Source organism: Aulostomus chinensis, chromosome 9, assembly GCF_037954235.1.
Source record: "Aulostomus chinensis isolate RoL2024-O1b breed Wild chromosome 9, RoL_Achi_v1.0, whole genome shotgun sequence".
NCBI lineage: Eukaryota > Metazoa > Chordata > Actinopteri > Syngnathiformes > Aulostomidae > Aulostomus > Aulostomus chinensis.
Genome location: NC_141328.1, coordinates 26,096,589 through 26,120,411, shown reverse-complemented (window position 1 = coordinate 26,120,411; position 23,823 = coordinate 26,096,589). Strand labels below are relative to the sequence as shown.

General features: G+C 44.2%; 2 protein-coding genes across 3 annotated transcripts; both read right to left on the bottom strand.

Moving 5' to 3' along the window:
* Window positions 1–1,085: 1,085 nt before the first annotated feature.
* Window positions 1,086–9,269, bottom strand: slc25a33 (solute carrier family 25 member 33). The gene is made up of 7 exons (XM_086214591.1): window positions 9,056–9,269; window positions 7,241–7,414; window positions 5,516–5,593; window positions 4,305–4,405; window positions 3,505–3,571; window positions 2,491–2,771; window positions 1,086–2,393 (listed from the first exon to the last, which is right to left on the bottom strand). The coding sequence occupies exons 1-7, from the start codon at window positions 9,094–9,096 to the stop codon at window positions 2,194–2,196; spliced, it is 942 nt and encodes a 313-aa protein (XP_086070717.1). The 5' UTR covers window positions 9,097–9,269; the 3' UTR covers window positions 1,086–2,193.
* A 2,845-nt stretch (window positions 9,270–12,114) lies between these two features.
* spsb1 (splA/ryanodine receptor domain and SOCS box containing 1) lies at window positions 12,115–23,616 on the bottom strand. 2 transcript variants are annotated; one of them, XM_086214590.1, is made up of 3 exons: window positions 23,403–23,616; window positions 17,012–17,887; window positions 12,115–13,593 (listed from the first exon to the last, which is right to left on the bottom strand). In XM_086214590.1, the coding sequence occupies exons 2-3, from the start codon at window positions 17,703–17,705 to the stop codon at window positions 13,466–13,468; spliced, it is 822 nt and encodes a 273-aa protein (XP_086070716.1). In that variant the 5' UTR covers window positions 17,706–17,887; window positions 23,403–23,616; the 3' UTR covers window positions 12,115–13,465. The 2 variants fall into 2 exon arrangements, with proteins under 2 accessions (XP_086070716.1, XP_086070715.1); XM_086214589.1 differs by having other exon boundaries at window positions 23,445–23,616.
* Window positions 23,617–23,823: the final 207 nt, after the last annotated feature.

The window sequence follows — 23,823 nt, the reverse complement described above, 5'->3', positions numbered from 1 at the left end:
GAAATTAGTATGAAAAAACACAACCCAAACGATTTGATTCCTGTTTTGAAGTTTATTTCACAATAAAAGAGCAGCAAAAGGATGAAGGGGGGGGGGGGCAGAACCTCACTTCAAATTAAACATCAGTTAATGTTTTCTGAAGCATAAAACCTGATAAATGGTTAACCCTTGATGATGAGGGATGTCTTTAGGAGGTGGAACCATGATCTACATTTAACAGAGAGAAGGGAGGAACATGGGATATGAAACAATACGCTCACTGTTCAGGAATGAGCGTAGAGCAGGTTGTGATTAACGCAGTCCTCCTGGTTCAAACCCTTCGGCTGGTTCCTCTTGGTGAGAAGGAACATGGATGAATCAGCCAAGACCACATCGGGAAATACAGTTTTGCTGACTCATGTCTGACTGAACAGATAGTTGCTGATGAAAGCTTTTTTCCATTCAAAACTCTTTTCCTGTCTTAAATAACCAAGTTAACTTTTTTTGGTCCGTTCATCCTCTTTGCCAGCCGCTGCCAGGGGCGGTTTGGATTTTCCATCTGTCCTATTCTCATTCACTCAGGACTCCAGGAACGCCTCGGAGGATCTCTTAATATTTTACAAACTTCAACTGGGACTCAAAGATGAAAATATTTTTGTGGGCAAAGGTCAAGCTCACCGTCACCTCACACCCAGTACCTCAGGAATACTTGACCCTAAACATCCTCTAGGACTTGGGATGAAAGTGAGAAACTAAATTCTGTTGTGCAAGATGCAGGACAAGTGACCCTCACATGAAAACGCAAGGAAGGAGGTAGAGAAATACAGTTCTACTCCTCCATGTCTCAGGAACCCCTGTGCTTCAGGACCAGGAACACATCCAGACAAGTGTGCTTTTGGTAGGTTTAGTATTCAATAAAGACATGCCACTACATATTAGTGCCAGTAGAACCTGACCTGGAAAGATAAGGATTCAGTTTTGAAATGGAGCTCTCCTTAAGTGGGAGTTTCATCGAGAATCTGCGTACTTGCTCTCTCGGGATCAAATCAAATCATACAACTTCTGTTGTGAGCAGGTGTAAAACAATAAATCGTGAACAACTCCAAGAGGTTGAAGCTTTTTATAGCTGTGATTAACGGAGGAAAGGGAAGACTCGTTTCCAGAATGGATGACCAAAGGTGAAGCAGCCATTACTGAAGAATTTACAGTACATGGAAAATGACAACGTTCGGTTATTCAGTCAAAAAACAAAACAAAACAAAAACACACCACCTGTCAGTCATTTGTCGCCGAGTATTTACTGGATACTTCGGGCACTGAAGATGGACGCAAACTAGAACGGACTTCAACGATTCATGCACATTCCTGTTCTTCAAATCATGATTGGTAACCACTCGGTTAATCTGCCGCTGCCGCCACGCTCATCTCTGCTGTACCTTTTGAGCCGAGGCGAATCACAGAGACGCATCAGCGCTGGATCACTCACCAAAACACGTCTTGATGCATTTTATTCAGCCACTGATCAAATGAGCACCCAAGATATCATCATAGTGTATAGTGACCATTTTCTTCACAAAAGAAAACAAAACAAAACATACTGATAATCCTGTATATATTTATATTTATCTATATATTCATAATTATATTAGCGAAAAAAATAGTACATTTTTTCTGTAATTCAAACTTCCCCCCAAAAAAAAAGAAAAGAAAAGAAAAGTGGTGAATGTCTTCAATGGAACTCTCAAAAAAATGTCCAGTGTGGTCGTTAAAACGTGAGGGGCAGCACTACCACGAGCACTTCATCTGAATTAACTGCCCTTCAAAGAATTTACAGAGTCAACCTGCCCACTCGTGTGTGTGTGTGTGTGTATGTGTGGGTGTGTGTGTGTGGAGGTACACTTACCGCCGATAAAAAGGAAACAGTAAAATAACAAAACATAAAATAATTTAGTTAACTTAACACTCACTAGTCCTCTAAGTAGATGACCTTTTTTCACAGGTTTGCAGTTTTCAACAAGAACCACAACTTATTCTCTGATAACCTCTGAACAAAAAGCGTTCAATAAAATAATGTGTTTAGCTCTTTGGATAACAGTACAACTTCAGCTCCGCCGTTAAGTGTCTTTAGCACCACACTGAAAGATGCAGTCTGAAAGTTCCTGCCCCAGCGTGGGTTTATTAGTGGCATCCCATCGTCGGTCAGTAGAGACGCGTTCACTTGGACTCTCCCAGCAGATGGACTATGAGTTCATAAGTGGACAGGACGATGGCTGTGTTAGGGATTTGCCTAATTAGCTGTGGAATGAGTCCTCTATAAAAAGCTGTGTATCCTTCCTCGATGGCTATTAATCTCCCCGTCTGGAAGAAATACTTGTACTTGCTTCCTTCCTCACGCAGCCTTGTCCGAATGACCTCTGTGGAGACGAGACAAGGGAGCAAGAAATCACATCAAAACCTGCCATTATTTTTGCTGGTTTGCAAAAGACAAATAGGTGACGTGAGTTGTTCTACCGTGTGGGTAGGCTATGCAGGAGGCACAACCCTTAGAGAAAGCAGCTGCCATCATCAGGCGCAGGAAGTCCGACGCTCCTTTCTCCTTTTCACTGGTTGGAGAGGAGAACTGGCTCTGGGCCAGATGTTTCTTCAGCGTCTCGTAGATGAGGAAGCATATCATGGTCTCTGAGATGCCAGCGTAGGATGCAGTGAGACCTCGGTAGAAGCCCCGCACACCTTCCGTTCTGTAAACATAGCGGGCGCACTGAAATGCGTTCATCTTCTTCTCTCCCCGGGCTCTGCAAAGGGAAACGACATGAATTAGGACCAAAACCGTGACGTAGGGTGGACTGCCAATACCGGCACTGATCATCAAATATACAAACTGTGCAATGCCAAAATATGAACGATGTGAAACGGCAGTTAACAAGACAGCCACATCCGTCTTTACAAGCGTCAAGAGAAGAAAAATGTTCCCATTTGTGAAGCTACAGCGTGAAAGCTATCAAAGATGCTTCATGTTTTGTTTAAGTTAATCCTCAGCTTTTCACGCCTGATGGAACAACGGGATCTGAGATTTCCTTATGGGGTTGAAAGAGTAACGAGCGTAACTTTCATTTGAACTCTTAATCAGCTGACCCCTCCCCTCAGCAGTAAATCAGACTGATTCTGTTGCAGAATATTTTTGGTAGGGACGGTTGTAAGGACCCGAGAACTCCCACTGTACTGGTGCCCTGTACTTGGGAATGTAAATAGACTCCTCCTCAGCACACAGGACAGTGCGTCAGCACTGTGTATTTATGGACCCAGATCACAAGCTCAGTGTTACGCACTGAATACCCCAAGGACGCGACAGGGAAGGCCGGCTGTTAACATTTCTATGATAGGTCACATTATGTGTGCTGCCTTCCTGCCCGCAGAAGACCCCGAAGTAAAGCAGGCTGGTTTCAAAGATCCAAGACAGCCCTGGCCTCAGTGTGCTGCTGAACGCAAGTGCACGCACGGGAGGTGAAATCAAAAGCGTGCACATACTTTTTCTCCAGCTGCATCCTGGTCTTGACCATCCAGACGGGGTTCATCAGAGAGTTGGTTAGGAAAGCTGAGGACGACGGACAAAACAGCCACATTAAGTTTTACACGGCAGCATGACGGGACCTTTTTGTTTTCACAGTGATCGTCTGAGTATAGCTGGACAGGAGGATCTATTTATAGTGGCAGGTGATCAAGCCGGTTCTTTTCTTGAGCAGAAAAAAACAAACAAGACCAAACCTGTGACGAGAGCAGCTTCTTCCAAATGCCTGAAGTCATTAGTACCATTTTTCATAGCTGCGATCCAGCCAGACATTCATCGTCTCTCATATCTGTCGCAGCATCAACATAACCTGAACCCGAGGGTGCTCCATGATGGATGATACAGGGCCAGTACAAATTACGAGGAGTTTGTTTTTTGTTAACAAATCAGTGAGCGACATTTCAACCATGAGGTGTTTTTTTTTTTTTTTTTTGCTGTGGGTTTCTAGAACCTTTGTTTCTGACCTTTGTTGATGTGAAACAAAGCAATTGGAAAAGTGAAACAAGGCATTTAGGTGTGACGTGACCTTTCAAATTCTAGTGATATTATTCACACCAATTGTTTGAGGATAATACAATAGCCCTGTGATAACCCCCCCCCCCCCAGGAAGATTTTAGAGGAGTGACTTTATTGAGTGGCCATTTTGAAGGCTGCTGAACTCCCACTTATATGAATGGAGGTGACGCGTATGTTGACACATCTTTCACAGCTGGTTGTGGTGTCCTGCCCATTAGATTACATGTGTGGAACCAAGGCTCACCTGCAACACCAGCGGAGGACATGTGCACTGCTCCACTGTTAGGAACCAACAGCCTATTGAACAGCTCTTTAGATTTCGAGTACGTAGCAAAGTAAATGGCCCTGAAAAACAGAGAACAAGCTGGTGAGACCCTCGGACAGCTGTAAAGATTTCATACAAACGCATTTTTCCAAACGAGAACGTGGTTTTAGAACTGCTGTGCAATTATGCAAGTGATTCAGATGGTTCACAGAGTGAATGCATCCAGAGCGACGTGTTCAGAGCCTGCTGGGCTTCTGGAACAGACTGCTGTGGCACCAGAATGGGCTGAATAAGCAGCGAGCAGTGCAGCTGCCCACAGAGCTGCCCTCAGCGAGCCTGTCCAAGTTGGCCACTGGAACGGAGGGGCGGTGGAATTACTGAGCAAAGGGTCACGCTGCGACTATTCATTAACCATGGGCAAAGTAACCCATGAGTGTTTTCAGGTAACGTGGTCTCAAAGTTCAATCACGGCTCAGTGGCAAATATTTATCAGGACATTTTATGGCTAAATGACTATTGTACCTGTATGGCCCAATTAAGAGGAGAGAAAACAGGCCATTTCTTGACAGTAAAAAAATAAAAAATAAATAAACAACAAGGCGAAAATGAGACGACCCATTTAGGAGGAACTGGCTATGACGCCTTGTTCCTGAGTACCTACATCTTTCGTATTTGTCCATCAGCTTATTAGTGTTGAGGTGGGACAAAGGGTTAACTTAACAAACACAGAGGCCTGCTCCCGCTGACTGATTCTGTTGCACTCATAAACAAAACACACAGAACTCTGTGAGGCTGGGGGGACAAGGAAGTTATTGCTGTGGCAACAGCTTCCTGTTGATGCAAACTTTCAATCTGTCAGCCATAAAAGTACAAAATATAAACACACAGCCCCCTGTTTCTGCTTTTTTTGGTTAGTGGCCACAGTAGAATACAGTCTGATGCTTCCTGACAGACAAAAAGCACTCTTGATGAGAAACACCTCCGTCACCTCGGCTCCGTTTATTGTTTTTCTAACAAGTCTCATTGTGTGTCATCATGGTCTCGCTGACCAACTGACAGGCATCACTAGATTTCCACACCGTGTTCTCGGCTTTGCAAACGACACTGCAATAGATCAACATGGTGGGAGATAAGCGAGGCCGGATGCATATCAACACCTCGAATGTTCAGTTAATGGAGATCGAATGTACCTTGAGGGGGCCACACCGATGAGATTTGGCCCCAGGCCCCTGAAGAGCGATCTTGGCCCCTCTTTCTCAAGAATTGACCTGAAATAAAAGCAAAATGGACATCAGCCAAGAGACACTCAGGTTTGTGTGACAGTGTTTTCATCTAGACTTTAGTTCATGTTAAACCGTCTCTACATGTGTCACGACTTGCCTCTGAGCCATGGGGGGAGGGAAGACAACTTTACTCTTGAAATTAATCCAAGTGTTATATCACACATGCCCCCCACCCACTGCCCCCGCCCCCCAGCATCAGCACTGGGCATGTCACATCAACCAAGCCATTTATGTAAACCTATACCGGAGCTCACACAGCGTAGCATTCAAGGCCGACAGCTCACTGTAGCGTTCAGAAGACACAACATGCCCCCTTGAGTTGGCAGTCTTTAAACTGTTGTGGTTTACGCACAACATGACTGGGCTGCAGCAGGCAGGATCATACATGACATCAGTCATGACTGTCTGGTCTCTAAATTACATGGGACAGGACCCCGTGTTCCAAAAATAAACATCCCTCGGGAACAAGTGCTCAAAGGTGAGCAGAAAGAGAACTTAACATGAGTGAAAGAAAGGACCGAGCTGCCAGCTCTCACACCGAAACACAGCCTCTCAGATCAAACTACGATGCATTTCAAGCCCTTTTGGGTGAACATGGAGTCTGATCTTAAAGGCTCGGGGATGATTGATTGCATGCCTCTGAACACAGAAACTGGAACCAAGTTTGAGAACTCCAACTGTTCTGGAAATTCTGCTTCCAAGAGTCAAAAACTAAGACCTGTCCTGTGAAGCAAATATTCCTTCTATTTGGAACATTTTAACAGTCTTTTGGTATGTGGAACATTTAAGGCAAAGCTGACACCAGTCCAGATCAGTTCAGTGCATGGCCCCCTCCCTCCGGAGCGTAATTTTACACAGATGTACCATAGACAAAAAGTTTCTTTCCTTTCCCTTCTGGGGTAATTTGTTGCATTCCTAAACTGAGCGGTATCATAAAAGGGGATTATATTCAGGAACGCCATAAATAGCTTTTATATGTATATCTGGAGGCCTGCAGGAAAATCCTGGTTTGTGTCACAGCAAGCAGCTGGCCAAGAACGGTTAATAGGAGCGGGACACAGTGGATCTAATCCTCACTCCATGTAGGACAGGAGTGGGACCAGTGGCCTTCATTTCAGACAATGAAAGTAAAAAACACAGAATACAACAAGTTACTGCCCTGGATGAAATAACAAGCGCCAAACAAGGCATTATGCAAGTGTTCCAAAAAAGGTTTTCCCTCCAAACCTGCACGAAGAGCGTGTTGCTACCCACTTACAACAAAAGCCAAGAAGTATCAATTATGCCCTTATATGGCAGCAGTGGTAAACAACTGTGAGGAGGGAACACTTTGTCCCCATCGTACTGTCATATGGAAAATCACACGCCTAAAAGGCACAGCGCACACGGCACTGTAACACTGTACCACAACAACATGAGCCTGGCGGATAGAGGGTTTGGCACAAATACATATTTGAGTGTAAACATTTCAGTTACTGGTTTATCAGCAGCAGGTACACATCAGTCCAAACCAGCGCGTTATGGTGATCGTGTATAGTTGAATGGTCTCATCCAGCTGTACAACTGCATCTGAAACAACGGGATACGACAACAACGCAGCTCGACATATAAACTCCAGCATAGACATCTCACCTCAGGACCTGCAGCAGCCCAGGTGTAACAGCCCCTGGTCGGATGACCCCGGTCCCGCTCAGCGTACCTAGCTGGACCTGGAAGATGGGCCGAAGAGTGAGACCAGACGACTGCAACCGTGTCTTCAACACCTCCAGGGGACAGGTGACGATGGCTCCCACCGTACCACTACACCTGTGAATTCATGTTTTTAGATTAAAAACTTGAAAACCTGGTGGATAGTTTATTCTTTGGCACAGACAAAGGGGATTATAAGATTATGGTCTCACCAAGTGCAAAACAGCATGGTGTATTCCTACCATAACATAACAGAAGTGCATGGAATGATTATGATCAAAGACTGAACTATCCAAAAACATATGGCTTGGCCAGCTCAGATATTTTTACTGAATTTGGCGAGGGCTGATGCCCCCAGGAAAAGCAGTCTTTAAACAAGAGTTACGTAGCTGCACCACACAAACAATTAGTTCCCCCGGCTCCTCACAGCTCTTCGCTGGCACATCCTTCATTAACTGTGTCAATAAACTGGAGGGAGGTTTAGTAGCGTGGAACAGGTTATGCAAAGCTCTCCTGCTATGTCAAATCTGACATAAAACATCTTAGCAGCAACACCAGACCGACATGTCCCCTCAATGAACAGCTGACTCCTAGGCCAGCCTAAGTGGCTGTTGGAACTTGCACAGAAAGCACAACACACTCTGGATGAAAAGCCCTGTTGCACAACTTTATCTGTCAAACACTCAGTGTGGATGAGCTTCTGTGGCGGTGACAAAGATAAGCAATTTTAGGAAACAGAGGCCAGACGGACTTCTCTGAAAATGACAAGCGTGAGTGTTAAATTAACTTTATCCGCTGGATGGATGGAGGAGGATTTTATCTGCCAGCACGCTCCACGCATAAAAAAGACAACATGGAGTCCACTGCTGTTAGGTTACTCAACACTTGACCGATTTGGCATCTTAAAGAACAGTTTCACAGTGTGGAACTGAATGTGCTCCTAGCAGGGAACCCACAGGGTTGTGACACTCAAGGGTAAAATGGCGTCAGTTTTAACACGCCTCACGTAACCTTACATCGGCATCTACCACACAGACCGCGATCCCAGCACAGCGCCAGTTGCTTCTGCTGATACACTTCTCCCGGCGTGTCACGCCACGCTAAGCATCGCTAGCATGATACTACTACCGGTGGTTTATCTCTTAGCTTCCCGTTACGTAACAGTGAAGGACATCCAGGCTGCGCCACGTCCAGCCACAACGCCGAAGGGACGCTCGGCTAACCGCTAAATCGAGACACACCTTACGGTTTAAATGAAACACAATGTTGATCCGAAACACCCGCCCGAACAAGAACAGGAGCTTCTAGACACACGGAGCCAACGATACCACCTCGCTCGCCTTAGCCTGTGATCAGACATTAGCCGACCCGGGTCCGGATGAGCGGCTGGCTCCCACATGGAAATACAGAGATGTTGCCGGGGGTTTGGCTGTTGATGATGGCAACTTTAGCTTGGTGGGTGTTAACATGTGATTTTGACATTGGTGAGCAGATGGTCATTCAATTAACTAAATTGTCCAGCTCATAAAGAACCCAGTGAAACACGAGCTAGCTGGCCTGTGCGTGTACTCTAACGTTACCCCGCTAGCTAAGCTTGCTAGCGGCTCACATCAGTTTAAAATTCGATGAACTGGTTTAGTAAATCCGGTTTTTTTTTAAGGGTTAACTTTATACCAGCTTTTCAAAGATTGTCTCGAGGTTCGGGTCAACTCTACACGTGACGTTAATCTTGAAGGCAGCGGCTTCACCGCGACTCACCCCCCGGCGAAGAGATGTAGCAGCGTGTCTTTCTGTGCCATCTCGCTCTCCTTCAGACGGCCGCCATACTGCTGCTACGTTTCTGATGAAAAAAATAAATAAATAAACAAAACAAAACAAACCGCCTTGGTTTCAAAGAGAGTTTCACGATCCCGGTACCCGGCCGCTCATCTATTTCAATATGTACCGGCTGGGCGGAGCTGTCAGGAGGGCCGAGCTGCAGGACGACCTGGGAGATGCGCGAGCAGTGACGTCAGTGGGACGGACGGGGGTGTTGTCCTTGACGTAGTGCACGTGCTCCCCCAAAACCCTGAACCCTTTTGCCCATTTCAGGTTATTGTGTTACCGTGGATCAGAATACCCCGATCATTGAAGTTCCTACCTCTGACCTTCAGGGGTATTAGTATCAGCATTGTGCCATGTAGGATTAGCATATTAGAGGGAGAAGTACAGTAATTTAGGTGTCAGTCATTGACAAGTACACATGATGAATCAAACACATTCTAATTCTGGATCTTGATAGATCACGTTTGAGTGGCCGCTGGATTGCTTTTGATGGTTAAAAATGGCCTAAATGTGTCCTCATGCTGTTCACATGTCACTGTGGTACATTTTGATCTGGCCTGCTCCCCCAGTTATATAATCTCTCGGTTGCTATGAGCGTTCCTATCCAAGTGTTGCCCACCTGTAGATAGTTTGCGCCTTTCCTGATAAGGAACTGACACCAGGAGATAAAGAGAAAAACAACTTTTTTCCGCCCTCGGGAAAATCTCAGAACAACAGCGATGACCTTGGCTGGGGTTGCACAGGGAATATGACACCACGGCTGTCCTGCACATTAAAAACAAGCATGTGACGTGATGGTATGTGCTCGCCACCTCCAAACAGCATGTGTGGTAAAAGGTGGAATGCATTTCCTGCTGTAAGCCCACAGGATGTCTAACTTGGTACGTTTTTCGTGGATCTCGGCCAAAACACAGAATTGTTTGTTTGTAGGTGAGTGCAACAACACCTGAGCCACCGTCAACTTGTCAGACTGGCTGCACTTGTTTTCTGACTTATTTGAAACCCTTGTGGCCTATTTAGCCTTTTGACAGTGACGTCAATATGTTCCTTTCTAATTAATCTGAAAAGATGTCATCACTCACCTGTGCCCTTCTTCATGGTGCGTTTTAATCAGAGTGCTGTGTTTCAACTTCAGAAAACTCCAGCCAAGTCAAGCAGGAGCCAGTTTCTCGCAGTTGGAATGATGATTAAATGTCCTCCACAAACTCGGCACAACACAATTCGGAAGCACACATTTATTATAATATCCTCACATTTGATATTTTGATGCGTAGGCTTCATCTTGCCAGTGGTCCAATCTGTGCTCCTTAGAACCTCTGCAGTTTGCCTACCTGGCCACTTCTTTTTATCTAAATTTATTGTGTCTTGTTTAATTAGTAGCAGTAGCAGTGTTGGTACATTAGCAGTGGGATTTTGGTCCCTTTCAAGTAATTTAGAGGTTTCCTAGAATCATCTGCTTGATGTATATGTGTGTGTGTGTGTGTGTGTGTGTGTGTGTGTGTGTGTGTGTGTGTGTTTTCTGCTGAACCTAATCCTGCTTTATGTAAAAACAAAAAGCTACAGCAGAACAGGGACTAATGTGTCTCGGTCTCTGTATCAGTGAAACTGTCCAAGTATTTGGTGCTAGACAGTAAAAGTGACAACGACGGCCCCTCCCCTGCCACTCCCAGCCCCCCCTTAACCCCATCATTGGCCTCCTTCTGGACACCACCCATGTGTATGAACATGTTTTCCTTGGATGAACTTCAGAGCAACAGTTACTGAGGATAATTTTTTAAATCTGCTGACAGATAATGAAGTTAAAATGGAAAATTCACTTAAAGATGGGGGGGGGGGCGGTGTTATTATTTATTAAGTCACTTTCATGCTGATGGAAGGTGAGTGTCCACAGAAAACTGAATAAAGACATGGTGGGGTTTTGCACGGGAACACTCTGAGGCTTACTTTGAGAATTATGAAGACATTTTTGATTACTGCAGTGTATTTTCCCGAGAAACTCCAGCAGTGTTTTGTTGAATAGTTGAACCTTCACCATGATGGTGAGCAGATAACTGAATTTTTTATTTTAAGGTAAACAGTCCTTTTACTTTCACCCTCTTATGCTACATTTAATGACATTTTTAGGGTGTAAAGGATCTTTGAAGCATCTTGAAAAAGTTGCTGATCGTTCTAGTGACTCACGGGGGGGGGGGGGGGGGGGTCAGTTACATCCTGGAGAGAATATTTAAAGATGGGCTGAGACTATTTATAGACTGGGAGTTCAGGACCAAAGGGTTCCATTTCTGAAAACTACCGTTCCCAGTGGTCTACTGCTGTGTGGACCCAGCAGACGTACCGGATCTCATTCAGCTCAGTTAACCAGCTCCCTCCTGAAATCCATGACCACTTTTGCATGACAAATACGAATGTGCGTAGTTTCCCAGGGTATCACCTCCTTCCTTTATGCTACACTTGCCGTCTCTGGATTTGGGAGAAGACCCAAACAAAACATTTTTTTTGTGTGTGTGTGTGTGTCATCCTCAACAGTTTCAATAAAGGTATTTTGGATGACATCACTTTTGATGAGTATACGCATTTATTGATATTGTCCCCCCCCCAAAAAAAGAAAAAAGCAGACGTAAGCAGCCTAACTTGCTAGTCAAATCCATTCTAATGCCCACGTAATTTAAATCTCAAAGAATATTGTTAAAACATTTCCAATAAAGTGACCCTTCTTAAAAATCACTAGGATTTAATATTTGCTTTACTATAGAGAATCCCGGTGGTCTTGTGGATGGGGGTGAACCCCGAACCACAACATATCTGGTTTGTGTCCAGCTAGACGCTTGAACGTCATGTCACCACCGCATTTAGACAACATGGTTCAGAGATTGGAGCATTCAGTCAACCTTTTCCGTACGGTTGACGTCCCGGTAAACCGGGTCAGTACGTGAGCGAGCACGGTACTGGCCAGCGTTAAATTCCGACAGCCAAATGTCCAAACACAATTTTTACTTTGAAATAATTTTTAATAGATACTTACAAACAAGTCTACAACAAAGAATACAAATAAAACGGAAGCTGCAAGCATGGAAAAGTAAGTCGTGGCACAGTGTGTCCGCATCCAGCCCAGTGCTTAATGAGGACCACGTCTGCATGTTTAAAAATCCTAGTAAACAGGTCTATGATATGGCAATGTGACAACGTGTTGGCAGTCAGATCTTTTAGGTGCAGCACTTTGTGGATTGTCTTGTTGTCATTACAGTGCCTCAAATCTGAGGCACAACACAGTTCACAAACAGTCTGGTTCCCAAACCCCTTTTACCCATTTATACGTCAAATCACAAACACTACAGCAGCGGTTCTCAGCTTTCGGCCAGTGGGGCTCAAGAGCGGCAACTTTCAGCCCAACCGACCACATCAGCTGGGTTCCGTTCTTGCCTTTAAAAACACATAATTGGTTGAACTGCTATTCCTCTTGAGCCCCGAGGACGTGTTTGAGAACGACTGCACTACGAAGAGCAGGAGTGACAGAAAAGATTTTAAAAACACGTGATTGTATCGAGATAAATTTCCTGCAGATGCATGCTACAAATAATCACAGTGACATTATATTTCTGTTAAGATTTCTGCTGATGTTCCCGTCGGATGCACTGATGGTGAGCAGGAGAGGCTGGCTAGTGCTGCGAGTGGTCAAAGCTGCAGCCTCACACAGCACTACAGCCTCACTGGAGTGGTCAGCATCTCTAATCTGTGTAAAATTATTCATTATCAGTTTAAAAAGAAGCATAATTTCTAAAACTCAGCAAGGATCTGGTTTGTAAATTTGTCATGAATGGCTTTGTGTGTGTGAATATGCTACCATCTTGTGGTTACAGCCTAGCACTGCACGGCTGAGCCACAACACTCCGTCCAATCACTGTAATACAGTACAATTTTTTTCATAATTAACATTCAAATTTAAAAAAGGCTAAGAGATAGAAATTCATAATCATACAGGCTGGAGGTCACAGCAGAGATACCAACCACTGATGCCACAACTGAGAAGCTACAGGAGGCATCACCAAGATGGCGACGGTCAGGGCATCGTCTCGATCAGCATATGCATAGTGCTCAGTGATTCCTGATTTTTTTTTTTTTTTTTTTTAAGTTAGAGAATACAATTGCAAACAGTCATTAAAACAGGATAAGAAACTGAGAAGGAGTCCAGCCACTGACACAAAAGCATACATGTTGAATCTTCCGTGAGGCTGAGTCAGTCCTGGAAGCTCGAGCAATGTGGTCAAACAGGTTCAACCCGGAAAAAGGATCCCAGAGAAACACAAGAGAGACAGGAGGGTGTGCTGAGTTATTATGACTGTGCCGTCATTGGTAGAGCAAGTAGTTTTTGAGAAAGGCCGGCAGGGGCAGTCTATGGATTTCATTCAGACGATCTCGTCCCAACGCCACCCGGACTGAACGCCTACACAGGTCCATCAGAGAGAGGGGTTCAGCTGGGGGACAAAAGAGAGGACACAGTGAGGCAGAAGGTGATCATAGTCCAATTATGATTGGATTTTACTTTGATTTTGTTGTTGTCACTCACGATGGTTGGGCAACATTTACATTTCTCAGCGCAGCTTTCACCCATAACACAGTTGCATAAGATGGTGATAACAGCATGTTTTATTGTGTTCGTTGGGCCACTTTTGAGGCTGTAATGAAGCCTTATTTTGACAAGAAAATACTAAAAATTTTGTCCACGTTTTAAGTGCCAAGACCCCAACACAAAATAAAATTGTTCAGAGTTTTAGGAGGCAATAAAAGTCATTTGTGCAGAATATGATGTCATACTCAGAGAGCCTCCGACTTAAACAGACAACAAAAATCTCAAGAGCGTTAAAAGGAAGTTAGGCGCTATACTGCTGACCAGTCATGGATTCCTCCAGCTGCGACCAGTGTCGTTCATCCAGTTTGGGGGACACTTGTTACGTCGACTAGCGCGGTCGTTACTTACGGGAAAGAAACACCGTGTTCTAACAATGTTTCGCTCATGAGCTGTTAATATATTTCAAACTTTATCTCCGGTTGCTAGTTTACAAGGCTCAGAATGGTTTAACACAAGTGGGTGCTGCTGAGAGTCAATGACCTCCACAGCGAAACAGGCCAGCATGTACGACTAGAGAATATCACGAGGGACCAAACTGCTGTTGAATATCCAAAAGCATCCAACAAAAAGCTACCTTGCAATCATACCCTCAAGGACACTCTGACCTTTTGCCAGATCTCAAACTAGAACCGTTTTAAGCCCAGTTCACACTACACGACTTTAAGGCGTCTGCAACTTCCCTCCCCCAAATCGGGGTAAGGCACTAACGACCGCCACGACAAAAGTCATGAGGGGTGAACAGCTCGAAGACAATGGACTAGGAGGTCACATGCAACGTTGGCGACACAAAGTGGACATCCAGCACTGCTAGATATCCAGGACTTGTCGCAGTGACGTAAACGGAGCTGCAGCCAATGAAAGCAGACATGGGCGGTACCGCGAACCCAGACGAAAAGAGCTCCAGCAGTGGGGGATACGCCCATAGGGAACAACAACAACGAGAGGCATGGATTCTACAAAGGGTTCGCGATATCCGTGGACACAGGAGGATCTGGAAGGCGTGGTTGAGCATTGGTGTGAGCACCCCTGCCTTTACACTGTCCGTGTTTGGCAATCCATTCCTTCACCCGCACTCTCTTCCTTTTTGTTTGTTTTTTTTTCGCTACATAGAAGTGCACAAACGACCTGGAGGGCTGCGTTTTGCCCTGCGTCCATGTTTACAATGAAAAGGGCGTGCGCTGCGTTCAAGAGTTTCCTGGTCGGCCACACCTACTGACGGGGAAAATGGTGTAGTCTGAACACTCCCGTCCACCAACAAATCTTGTAGTGTGAACAGCAGCCCGATGGAGCGTCGGGTGGTGTGAACAGCAGGGCGTTTCGCCGACAAAAAATGTTGTGTAGTCTGAACAGGGCTTTAGTCAATGTCCCAGGCATGGATGCAGCAGCTTCGGTGAAACGCGCACTCAAACCTACAGGATTTCTAGAGTTTTTGTGCTCTGTATTTCTGTGAGGGAGTCTATTGGCCACCTCTAGCGCCTTTCATTCAAGCACTGAAAACCTGCAAGAGCAGCTGTATGAGAGAACATGGAAGTCTAAATCAGTCGAGTGAGCCGGACATTCATCCTTTTACAAATGGATCCTCTGAGAAACGACTGAGTGAGCCCATGTGTGAACAGAGCGAGTCATTGTTCATCGCAGTTAAAAGCTTTTGAGATGGACAACTTCCTCATGTCCTGATGACTTGTTTTCCCTTCGTGAATCTGTGATCAAGGCTGGTGGAGGGGTGAAGCATGGGCCAAGCTCTGAAGGACATCTAACACGTTTGCAAATGGCAACTGGGGCTCGGGTAAAGTCTTCAGTCTCCAGTCTGTCAGCAAGATGACTAAATCTGAACTGCTCATGAATTATTCACAGCCAGGTGGGGCAAGGGCCTTCTAGTCTCTGAAGAGACGAGACAGCCCCCTCCTCCTCCTGCTATTCAGCAACGCATCTGACTGAATAACAGAAATAACATTAAATTGGGGCAGCTCTCCAGAATGATCAGACACTGAAGACGTTCTGATGGTGGTTGCTCTTAGTTTGACCTATTAAAAATGTAGACATCGGTTTAAAAAAATATTGTATTTGCCAACATTACACACTGAATTAATAACTTAAACCATTACATCCTGCAAGCCTAGTGGCCTTTAAAAAGGTCATTCGGGTGCACTGATAACACCGAGTCCCTTTGCGTCCAAACAAGCCGTGAGAAGACCGTTATCCCATGTTGGGATTGCAGATATTTCGTGGTTGACTCCCATCGTGTCCTGACCAAATCCTGGAACATCTCCAATCAATGTTCAAAAATACGACTATTGTCCTTTAACGTCAGTGCATTAGCTCAGGGACTTCCCCGCGGCTGCAGTGGCCAAGTGATCTGAACTGTAAAAACAAATCTAATTAGCACAACGCATTTCGGATGTGAAGCCAGCGCAACCAGCTTTAATGAGCCCCCATTTCTCCTCATTGAAAGCTCTGACCCTCTCACCATGGAATAATTGTGATCCATTTTGCATCATTTTCACATTTGTTAAGGGGGGGGGGGGGGGGCTGTTTTTTTTCTTCTCTCCCCAGTATGAGCATTTTTGGATAATTGATCATTTAAAATGGAGAAAACTTTATGATGTATGATTGAGGAGCCATTAAGCCGACTCCAATTAACAGCAAAGTCAAAAACGCAGTTCACAAATACGAGGCGGCATCTCGTTCCTCACGACAGATCAGGACGTAACTGCCAGCCCACCACCACACAGCGAAACTACAACCTTGAAGATTGATTTATGCACATTTCCATCTACTACTGTAAATATTTGATGTTGGTTCATTAAATAATTAACCAATGCTGTATTCCCAGGGACGAACATTGAATGGATGCCGTGGAGATGAATCCAAGTTGTTGTTGTCGTTTTTTTAATATATGACAATTCAAAAAGTTAGATGGTGTAAACGTTGAGAGACAGAAGCTTTTTTATCCAATTTTGCCATTTCTATCACTCCTTTCTTATTATCAATTCTTCCAAATGCTGACGCTAATAAGTTGATTCAATGTTACATAAAGCTTGGACAAGAAGCCAGACTGACAACGGTGGTCGGTTGTAACCCCGTCTGCTCGTAATGATGGAAATGTCCTGCTCTGACAGTGGGAGCGATTCTAAACGCACACCTTTATTTACAGCAACAATAAAGTCTGCCACTGCTTTTATGAGAGCTGCACACCAGGCAGAATTTCCCAATTGATGAAAAGATTGCAGAAGCATGTTGCAGAATTAGTGGGTTATACTTACGATCAAGTCCATTTATGTACCGGATTCGTATTTCACAGTGTCCCCACACAGCGCTCACCACTGGGTATAGCTTCCGGCCCTTTAGTCCTCTGAATGCCACTCCCAGATAATGTCCATCCACTATATAACCCAGAGTCCCTTCATCCATGTCCAAGACAACTAAGAGGGAGTCTGGTATTATGAAGGTGTCTTCTGGCTCCAAGAAGGCTGGGTAGGTTTTCCCTGTGTGGTTCTTGCTGTCATGGTAGAGTTTACTCCTGCACAGGTCCCAACCCCAGGACTCTGTGTTGCTTCCTACCAAAGCAGTGTAGCCTACTGAGTGCAGTGGAGCATCGCTTGTTGCTACCCCAACCACAGCATGTGTTCCTCTCTGACGCATGGCCCAGCTGATTTCCCACACATGCAGCCCCCTCGTGTAGCCAACACGACCCCGGATGGCGTCAGTGCTCTGCGCCACAGGGTGCCTGTGAAAAACCAGCTTGTTATCATCCTTCACAAAGATGTTGAGGGAGCGGTCATCATTGTTCCATGAGTGCTGGACCTGAACGTCCAGGCCGGCAGGTGGCATGTCGAGCAGCAGATCCAGTCGAGATGGCTTGGTGTGACTCAAGGCCTGTAGCTCCAGCTTCAGGGGGCTGAACGCTGGATCTCGCATATCAATGGTTTTAATGCCACCCGGGACTTTTTGCCCCATACTCTGGATAGTTATGGAGACTCCCTCTTCTTGCTCCCCCCTCCTCCTCCTCCCCCCCACCTCAAAGACTAATGGGGGGAGTAATCAGCCTCAGACCTTCTCCTCCTGTGCTCATGCAAGCTAAGAAGCAGGTGCGTGCTCTTGTGTCACGACTTGCTGGCAGCTGAAGTGCTGTTTGAAGCCTAGCAAGAGAAAGAAAAACAAGTCATTAACGAATTTACCTTAGCAGCTTTCCCTTAGTATCAAGAAGTACTCAAATAAGTTCTGATAAAATAGCTACAGGTTAAAACAAGAGCACACTTCAGACAGTAAAATTCAGCAAAGTCATCCCTTCATAAGCCCTTTAGTGGAAACAAAATCAACTGCGATTACGTCACACAATGATTTAACTTGATTTGTTTGATAATCAATGGACAATAACTGAGCGGCATTGTTCTCATGGGATGTTTGGTGTAAGAAACAAAGACGCCAGTGTACCATGACCTGAAACATCAGAGACCTAAACTGAAATGCCCACTTGCACTGATAACATTATTACACAACAACATGCATCTGCTGACCACGGCCCCACTTCCTAGAACCTTGGTAGAGATTGTGAGACTGATTCATCCACAATCGTTGCTCTAATCTAATCTAATGTCTGGAACAGCCAGACAGCTAACGACGCTTTACTCTCTCCTAAAACCTCATTTTCATTTCAAAACCAACACGTGAAGTGAGACCAGGGAGTTTCTGTCGCTCAACAGTTAAACATACTTGCTAAATTGAAAAGGTATAGATTTTTTTTAACATGTGGTTGCCATCAATTTTAATGTGTGTCCCCATTAGAGTTACAAACCACATGTTTGATCATTGGTTAAAATAAACTGGGATTGCTTTGTGATCAATTTGTTTCAAATACCTCAAAATTCACTGCATTGTGACAAAAAAAAAAAAAAATCACAATTCCAGTTTGCAGAGTTTGTTATGAAACCACAGACAAAACCCAAATTAACATTCTGTTAGTAAATGCCAAAATAAAGCAGGAAACTACTGAGTGTAATATAACCCAAAATGTCCCACTGATGGACTTGAATGCGCAGGTAAGGAAAGAAAAAAATGTTAAGACTAATACAGCAACAAAACTCACCAATATAAGCCAGACACACCAATAGCAATGAGAAAATAAAACACAAGAATCAAGTGTACTCCTCCTCTCATTTCTGAAGAACAGAGCATGCTACAAGGGGAAAAGGCAGGTTGCCTTTTTTTTCTGGATTAATGAAAATTCAATTTGCATGAATGGAATTTCCCAGATGTGCAGTTTCAGATCTAACCAAGTCCACAACAGTCCATAAGACCTCTCTGTGACATAACGGTGATGATGAGTGCAGAGCACATGACATTACAAAAGCTAATATTCACATCGGTTCCTACACAGCTCACACACATTCAGTTCTGTATGGAGAAGACCTGGTTGTTACAACCTATAGCTACATGTTCTCTCACTACAATTACACAAATGTAACATCAAAATGGATTTCAACTTAATTGACAAATTTGACTCTGAAGGATCCTGCTAACAGACAAACCAATGAAAGTGACCATTACTTCCTTAATGGGGGTAAAAGATTAATTTTTCAGCACTACTTGCAGTCATTGATTAAATGTAACATGACCGTATGAAACATCAGTTACATCACTACACATTTCAACATTGTCATTATTATTTGCCTGTTTAAAAAAAAAAAAAAAAAAAGATACATCATATGTTATGTTACCATTATGTATCCTGCAAACTAAATATGATGTGTCCTTTTTGCTCTTGCTTCCAAAACAAATTTATGTGCTCCAGTTCAGCCAGCTGGAGCCAGGCAGATCAAGATCTTTAAAACATGAGGCGGCAGTGCTCATGAGAAATGCAGTCTTCATTCTGGCAAACACTGTTGCTTTTGGCCAGAGACCACCAGAGCCAACACACACCTACAGTTCATAGCAGCAGCTGAGAGTAAGCCCATGTGAGCCTGGGTTGAAGTTTTCATTGGTTTCGGAGCTAAACTCCCTTCACTTTAGAGTACACGCCAACTTTCTCTCTCTCTTTTTTTTTTTGGTAAGACACTTATTTTGGATCAATTTAAGAGCCAGACAAGCAGATACTCGTATCTTCTCTCAGTGCATTGCAGAGCTTCAGACCCCTGGCAGGCAGCTGATGCTAGCTGGCTCAGCTGCATCGGGCAATGGCAGGACATTGTTTCAAATTCTATTGAACTTTGTTTTTATGGACAACAGGTGGAAATGAACCTTTGGCTACAGTCTGGCTTGTTTACGTCACTGATGTAATATTCATCAACTGTCCCTCTCGAATAAACAAACCTCAAGTTAAATACACATTTCTTCAAAACAGCCTTTGCCAACATTAATTGACCTGGGGTTATGTTAACATTCATATGCAATAACTTGAATCTTACAAGATTTTATCTCAAGAAGAAACATACCTGGTACTACTTCAAGTGCCTCCCGTTCCAGCTCACTGACACAGCCTGCAGTTCCTCCACTGCGCATTATGGTTTAAACAGATCAGAAACCCCCTTTTTTTGCAGAACTTAGTCTCCTCACCCACTTTCAAATTCAGCCACAAGTTGTAGCAACAGTCTTTGTGTTGTTAACCAAAGTCACAATGGGACTTTTGAGGTGCTGCATTAAAGCACTGCACCCAGTCAGGGAAGTAGTTCTGCTTATGTATCTCACTCTAGAATAAAATCTTTCCAGCAGGTTTTTTTTGGACAGTAAATGTTAAGCACAACACCAGTTCTATTCGTGAAGTCAAACAGTCTGAATTAAGGTTTATCTGATAGCTGTAGAGATGGGCAGCAATATATGGGCAGAATTTACAATATTTATATTGCAGGAGGTGCAAAATTTGCAAAAGGCAAAATATGTGGAAATACCATTCTAAATGTAGTATCGAGGTGCTGCCGAGATAGCCTGCAAATGGTATTCTGTACACTTAGGAAATCATTTTTCTTTGATAGAGATCCTTGCCAGAAAAGTATTGTCATGCTTTGAGACCTTTATCAACTTGACTCCAAAGTATCAGTGCCAGTGACATCTTAAGTATTTTCCTCTTATACTTATGAACTTTACATTCATAACTGGAAAACAAGCTTGTTACATGTCCTGTTTGGACTCAGGGTCATGATGCACCGATATGAAACGCTAAGTTTTTATTTGATTAAGTGTCCTCATTCTTCAGTAATATTTAGTCCCTGGCATTTCTTGAAAAGAAAAAAAAAAAATCAATCTTAGAATTTATATTGACATCATGTTACCAATTTCTGCCACTTATAAAGCCATTGCAGCAGGAAGAGCTCAACATAGGGACAACTTGGACATCATTACCTCTGAAGCTCCAACACCATGTAAGTTTACTCGTATGCTGCCACAAAGCCATAATCAAAACCTAGATGAAAATACTGCTAAAGGATACATAAATATGAAGGAGGGACTGCCTTCTTTGGTATTATGACATTCTAGGTAGTGTTCTTTTCGCAAAATTTAACAGACATGAAGAACAACACCGACAGAACAAAAAAGGAGATCTCAGGCCAATCGGCTGACACTTTACTGAGCTTGGCAGAAAAATAGTCCCACAATCTCCAAAAATAGGGAAAAAAAGAGAGGAAAAACTCCAGACATTTCCTATTATATGGTTGTCTAGTCAGAGGGCAACAGGAAAAGCAGTAATAAAATGTCTGGCTTAAAAAAAATAAATACACATTATGACTTGTTTGAGGCAGACACTGTTAGACCACAGCTTGTCTGTAGCAGGAACAGCGTTAGGAAAATAGAACCCTGACAATAAAACCCTGATGAATACCTGCTGGGCTTTACCTCATCAACTCCATTACAAGAATGGGCACTTATGCTTTTATTACTGCAGAGAGTAAATCAGACATGATACCTACATTTTTAGCTTTATTTAATTTTAAACTTCAAAGATGCCTCAATACCATAAGACCTACTTCTGATTAAGTCCAGCAGTTATTTTAAAGCCAGACTAAAATATCTCAAATGCATAATATGATCATTTTGGGGGGGGTGAAAGACTAGCATTGCCGTTTAGTCCGCAAATTTCAGCCGGCTGCAGCGAGGCTGTACGGGACATTGTGTAATGTGGAAAACTGTGCAGCTGGGAAGGCCGCTCTAATTGAATTGTAGACAAGAGTTCATTGAGAAGTGCCTTGGCTCTTCTTATAATGCAAGTAAACAACCATTTAAGTGGGTCATGTCTCCTCAGTGATTGGAAAACAGGAGGGAAGAAAAAGCAAGCAGCGGGTGGCCAGCATCTGAATGTAAACAATCTCTTTTTCAATGCCTGTCCAGCATTCAAGGAGAGTGAAACATGTTAATTTGCACACTCTACGAGCCAGGACTTTATCATTCCCTCTCCCCAACAGCAAGGAGCTGCCCTACAACACACAACTGAATCAAATTTAACAGAACAATGGGGGGGGGGGGGTCTTCACACATTTACCTTGGACTTCAAAACAAACATGCCCATTATAGGAATAAAGGGTTTTTGGGACGGATGTATTTGGACAGGGTTACTGGTTCGGGCTGGTTGGGGTTCCTGGGCCCCTGCTTGGGGCCAGATTGAAATGCAAGTGGATGGGGCTTTGCACGGCCAAGGAAACACTGCAGTTCTAGGGCCAAATTTAGTCTGGGCCTACCTGAACTTATGCCTGAGCATGTTAGTTGACATGTTGAATACAAAAAGCTCCCAGTTTAAACGTCATCCATTGCACAGAAAATGTGTTACGTTGAAGCACATTTTTCTACACAATACAGAGACTACAACTTGATGAAAGCAAAAACTCAATGGATTTGTTCACACATCTTGTTGTCTTGACCCTTTCAAGTACTTTAATCTTGTTTTTAAAAATCCCTAAGGGAACAAACACTAACTGTACATATAGCTAGCTAAGTCTAATAACCAGTCATAACTTTATTCAAAATTTGTTTACAAAAAAAAAACGTGAGTTAAACCTCACACTTAAAACTGGATGGACACAATAAACAAGTCATTCATGAGTTAGCAACTGCTACCTTTAGCGTCTGGCTCCAGCTTTGAAGCTAATCCAGCATATAAACAAACACGTCTTTATAAATGCAATAAAAAAAATTTAAAAAGTAACAGAAGCGTTACTTATTTTCAGTTTTACTCCATGAGTTAAACTTTACTGGAGTAAAAAAGAAAAAAAAAGTAAAAAAGAAACCATCTGGCTAGCAAGAGGCTTTGACTCGGGGCATGCTAGCCGGATACCCTTGTCATGCTAGCTGATGTACAATTAGCCTCTGGGGATATGTTGAAATAAACCGCCGGGCTCGCGGGGGGCGACCACCGGGTGACGCAGCCCGAGAGAGAGGCGACGACAACCGTTGGTTATCAACAGCACTTCTACGTACCTGAGACATTGGTTACACAACAAACCGGACAAACCGTGCTAGCATGGGGAGCAACAACACGGCTAATACCAGTGTGAGGCGAAGACAGCTACACACACGCACCAAAAAACAAACACACAAAACAAAAACACTCATTTATCCGCGTTCACTGGACGTTTGTGTAACGACGAGGTTTGGTTCTCGACATTAATTGCGTAAATGTGGCGTAAATAGAAGCACTAGAACCGGAACAGGCTCCGGCAGCCACCATACCTTTCAGAAAACGGGGGGATGAGAAGCGGAACTCAAACAAACCTTTAATAAGTTGAGGGGCAGACGAGTCGCGGCGAGCAGCAGGTCAGGCTCCGGGTGGAGGCTTATTCCATCGGGGGTTTCTGTTCCCCCGTCGGCTTACCTTTGACCATTTCAGCCTGGACGTGTATGAAGTGAAATGATGACGGCTGCGCTCTCTCGCATCACGTGGTCAAGTACTCCCCGCTGCTGGATTAGGACCTCCCCGCTGCAGCCCGGGCGAAGTTGGCTTCACGTTGGTGTGGCGCAGAGGCGGAGGTGAGCATCTGGAAACACCGGGGGCAAAGCCAGACCGGGGAATCTTGTTTCCGGCCCAGTCCGGCCGGGGGGGGGGGGGGGGGGGGAATCAAAATCTCTTGTGACAATCAGTGTGTTATTATTT

Bases quoted from the DNA above. Each gene is read 5' to 3' on its own strand.
- slc25a33 (XM_086214591.1), bottom strand. From the start codon at position 9,096: ATGGCACAGAAAGACACGCTGCTACATCTCTTCGCCGGGGG. The intron at 4,406-5,515 runs GTACATTCGATC...TCTGTTTTTCAG, and splicing joins ATCGGTGTGGCCCCCTCAAG to GGCCATTTACTTTGCTACGT. The intron at 2,394-2,490 runs GTAGAACAACTC...TCGTCTCCACAG, and splicing joins CTGCATAGCCTACCCACACG to AGGTCATTCGGACAAGGCTG.
- spsb1 (XM_086214590.1), bottom strand. From the start codon at position 17,705: ATGGGGCAAAAAGTCCCGGGTGGCATTAAAACCATTGATATGCGAGAT. The intron at 13,594-17,011 runs GTAAGTATAACC...TTTGTCCCCCAG, and splicing joins GTACATAAATGGACTTGATC to CTGAACCCCTCTCTCTGATG.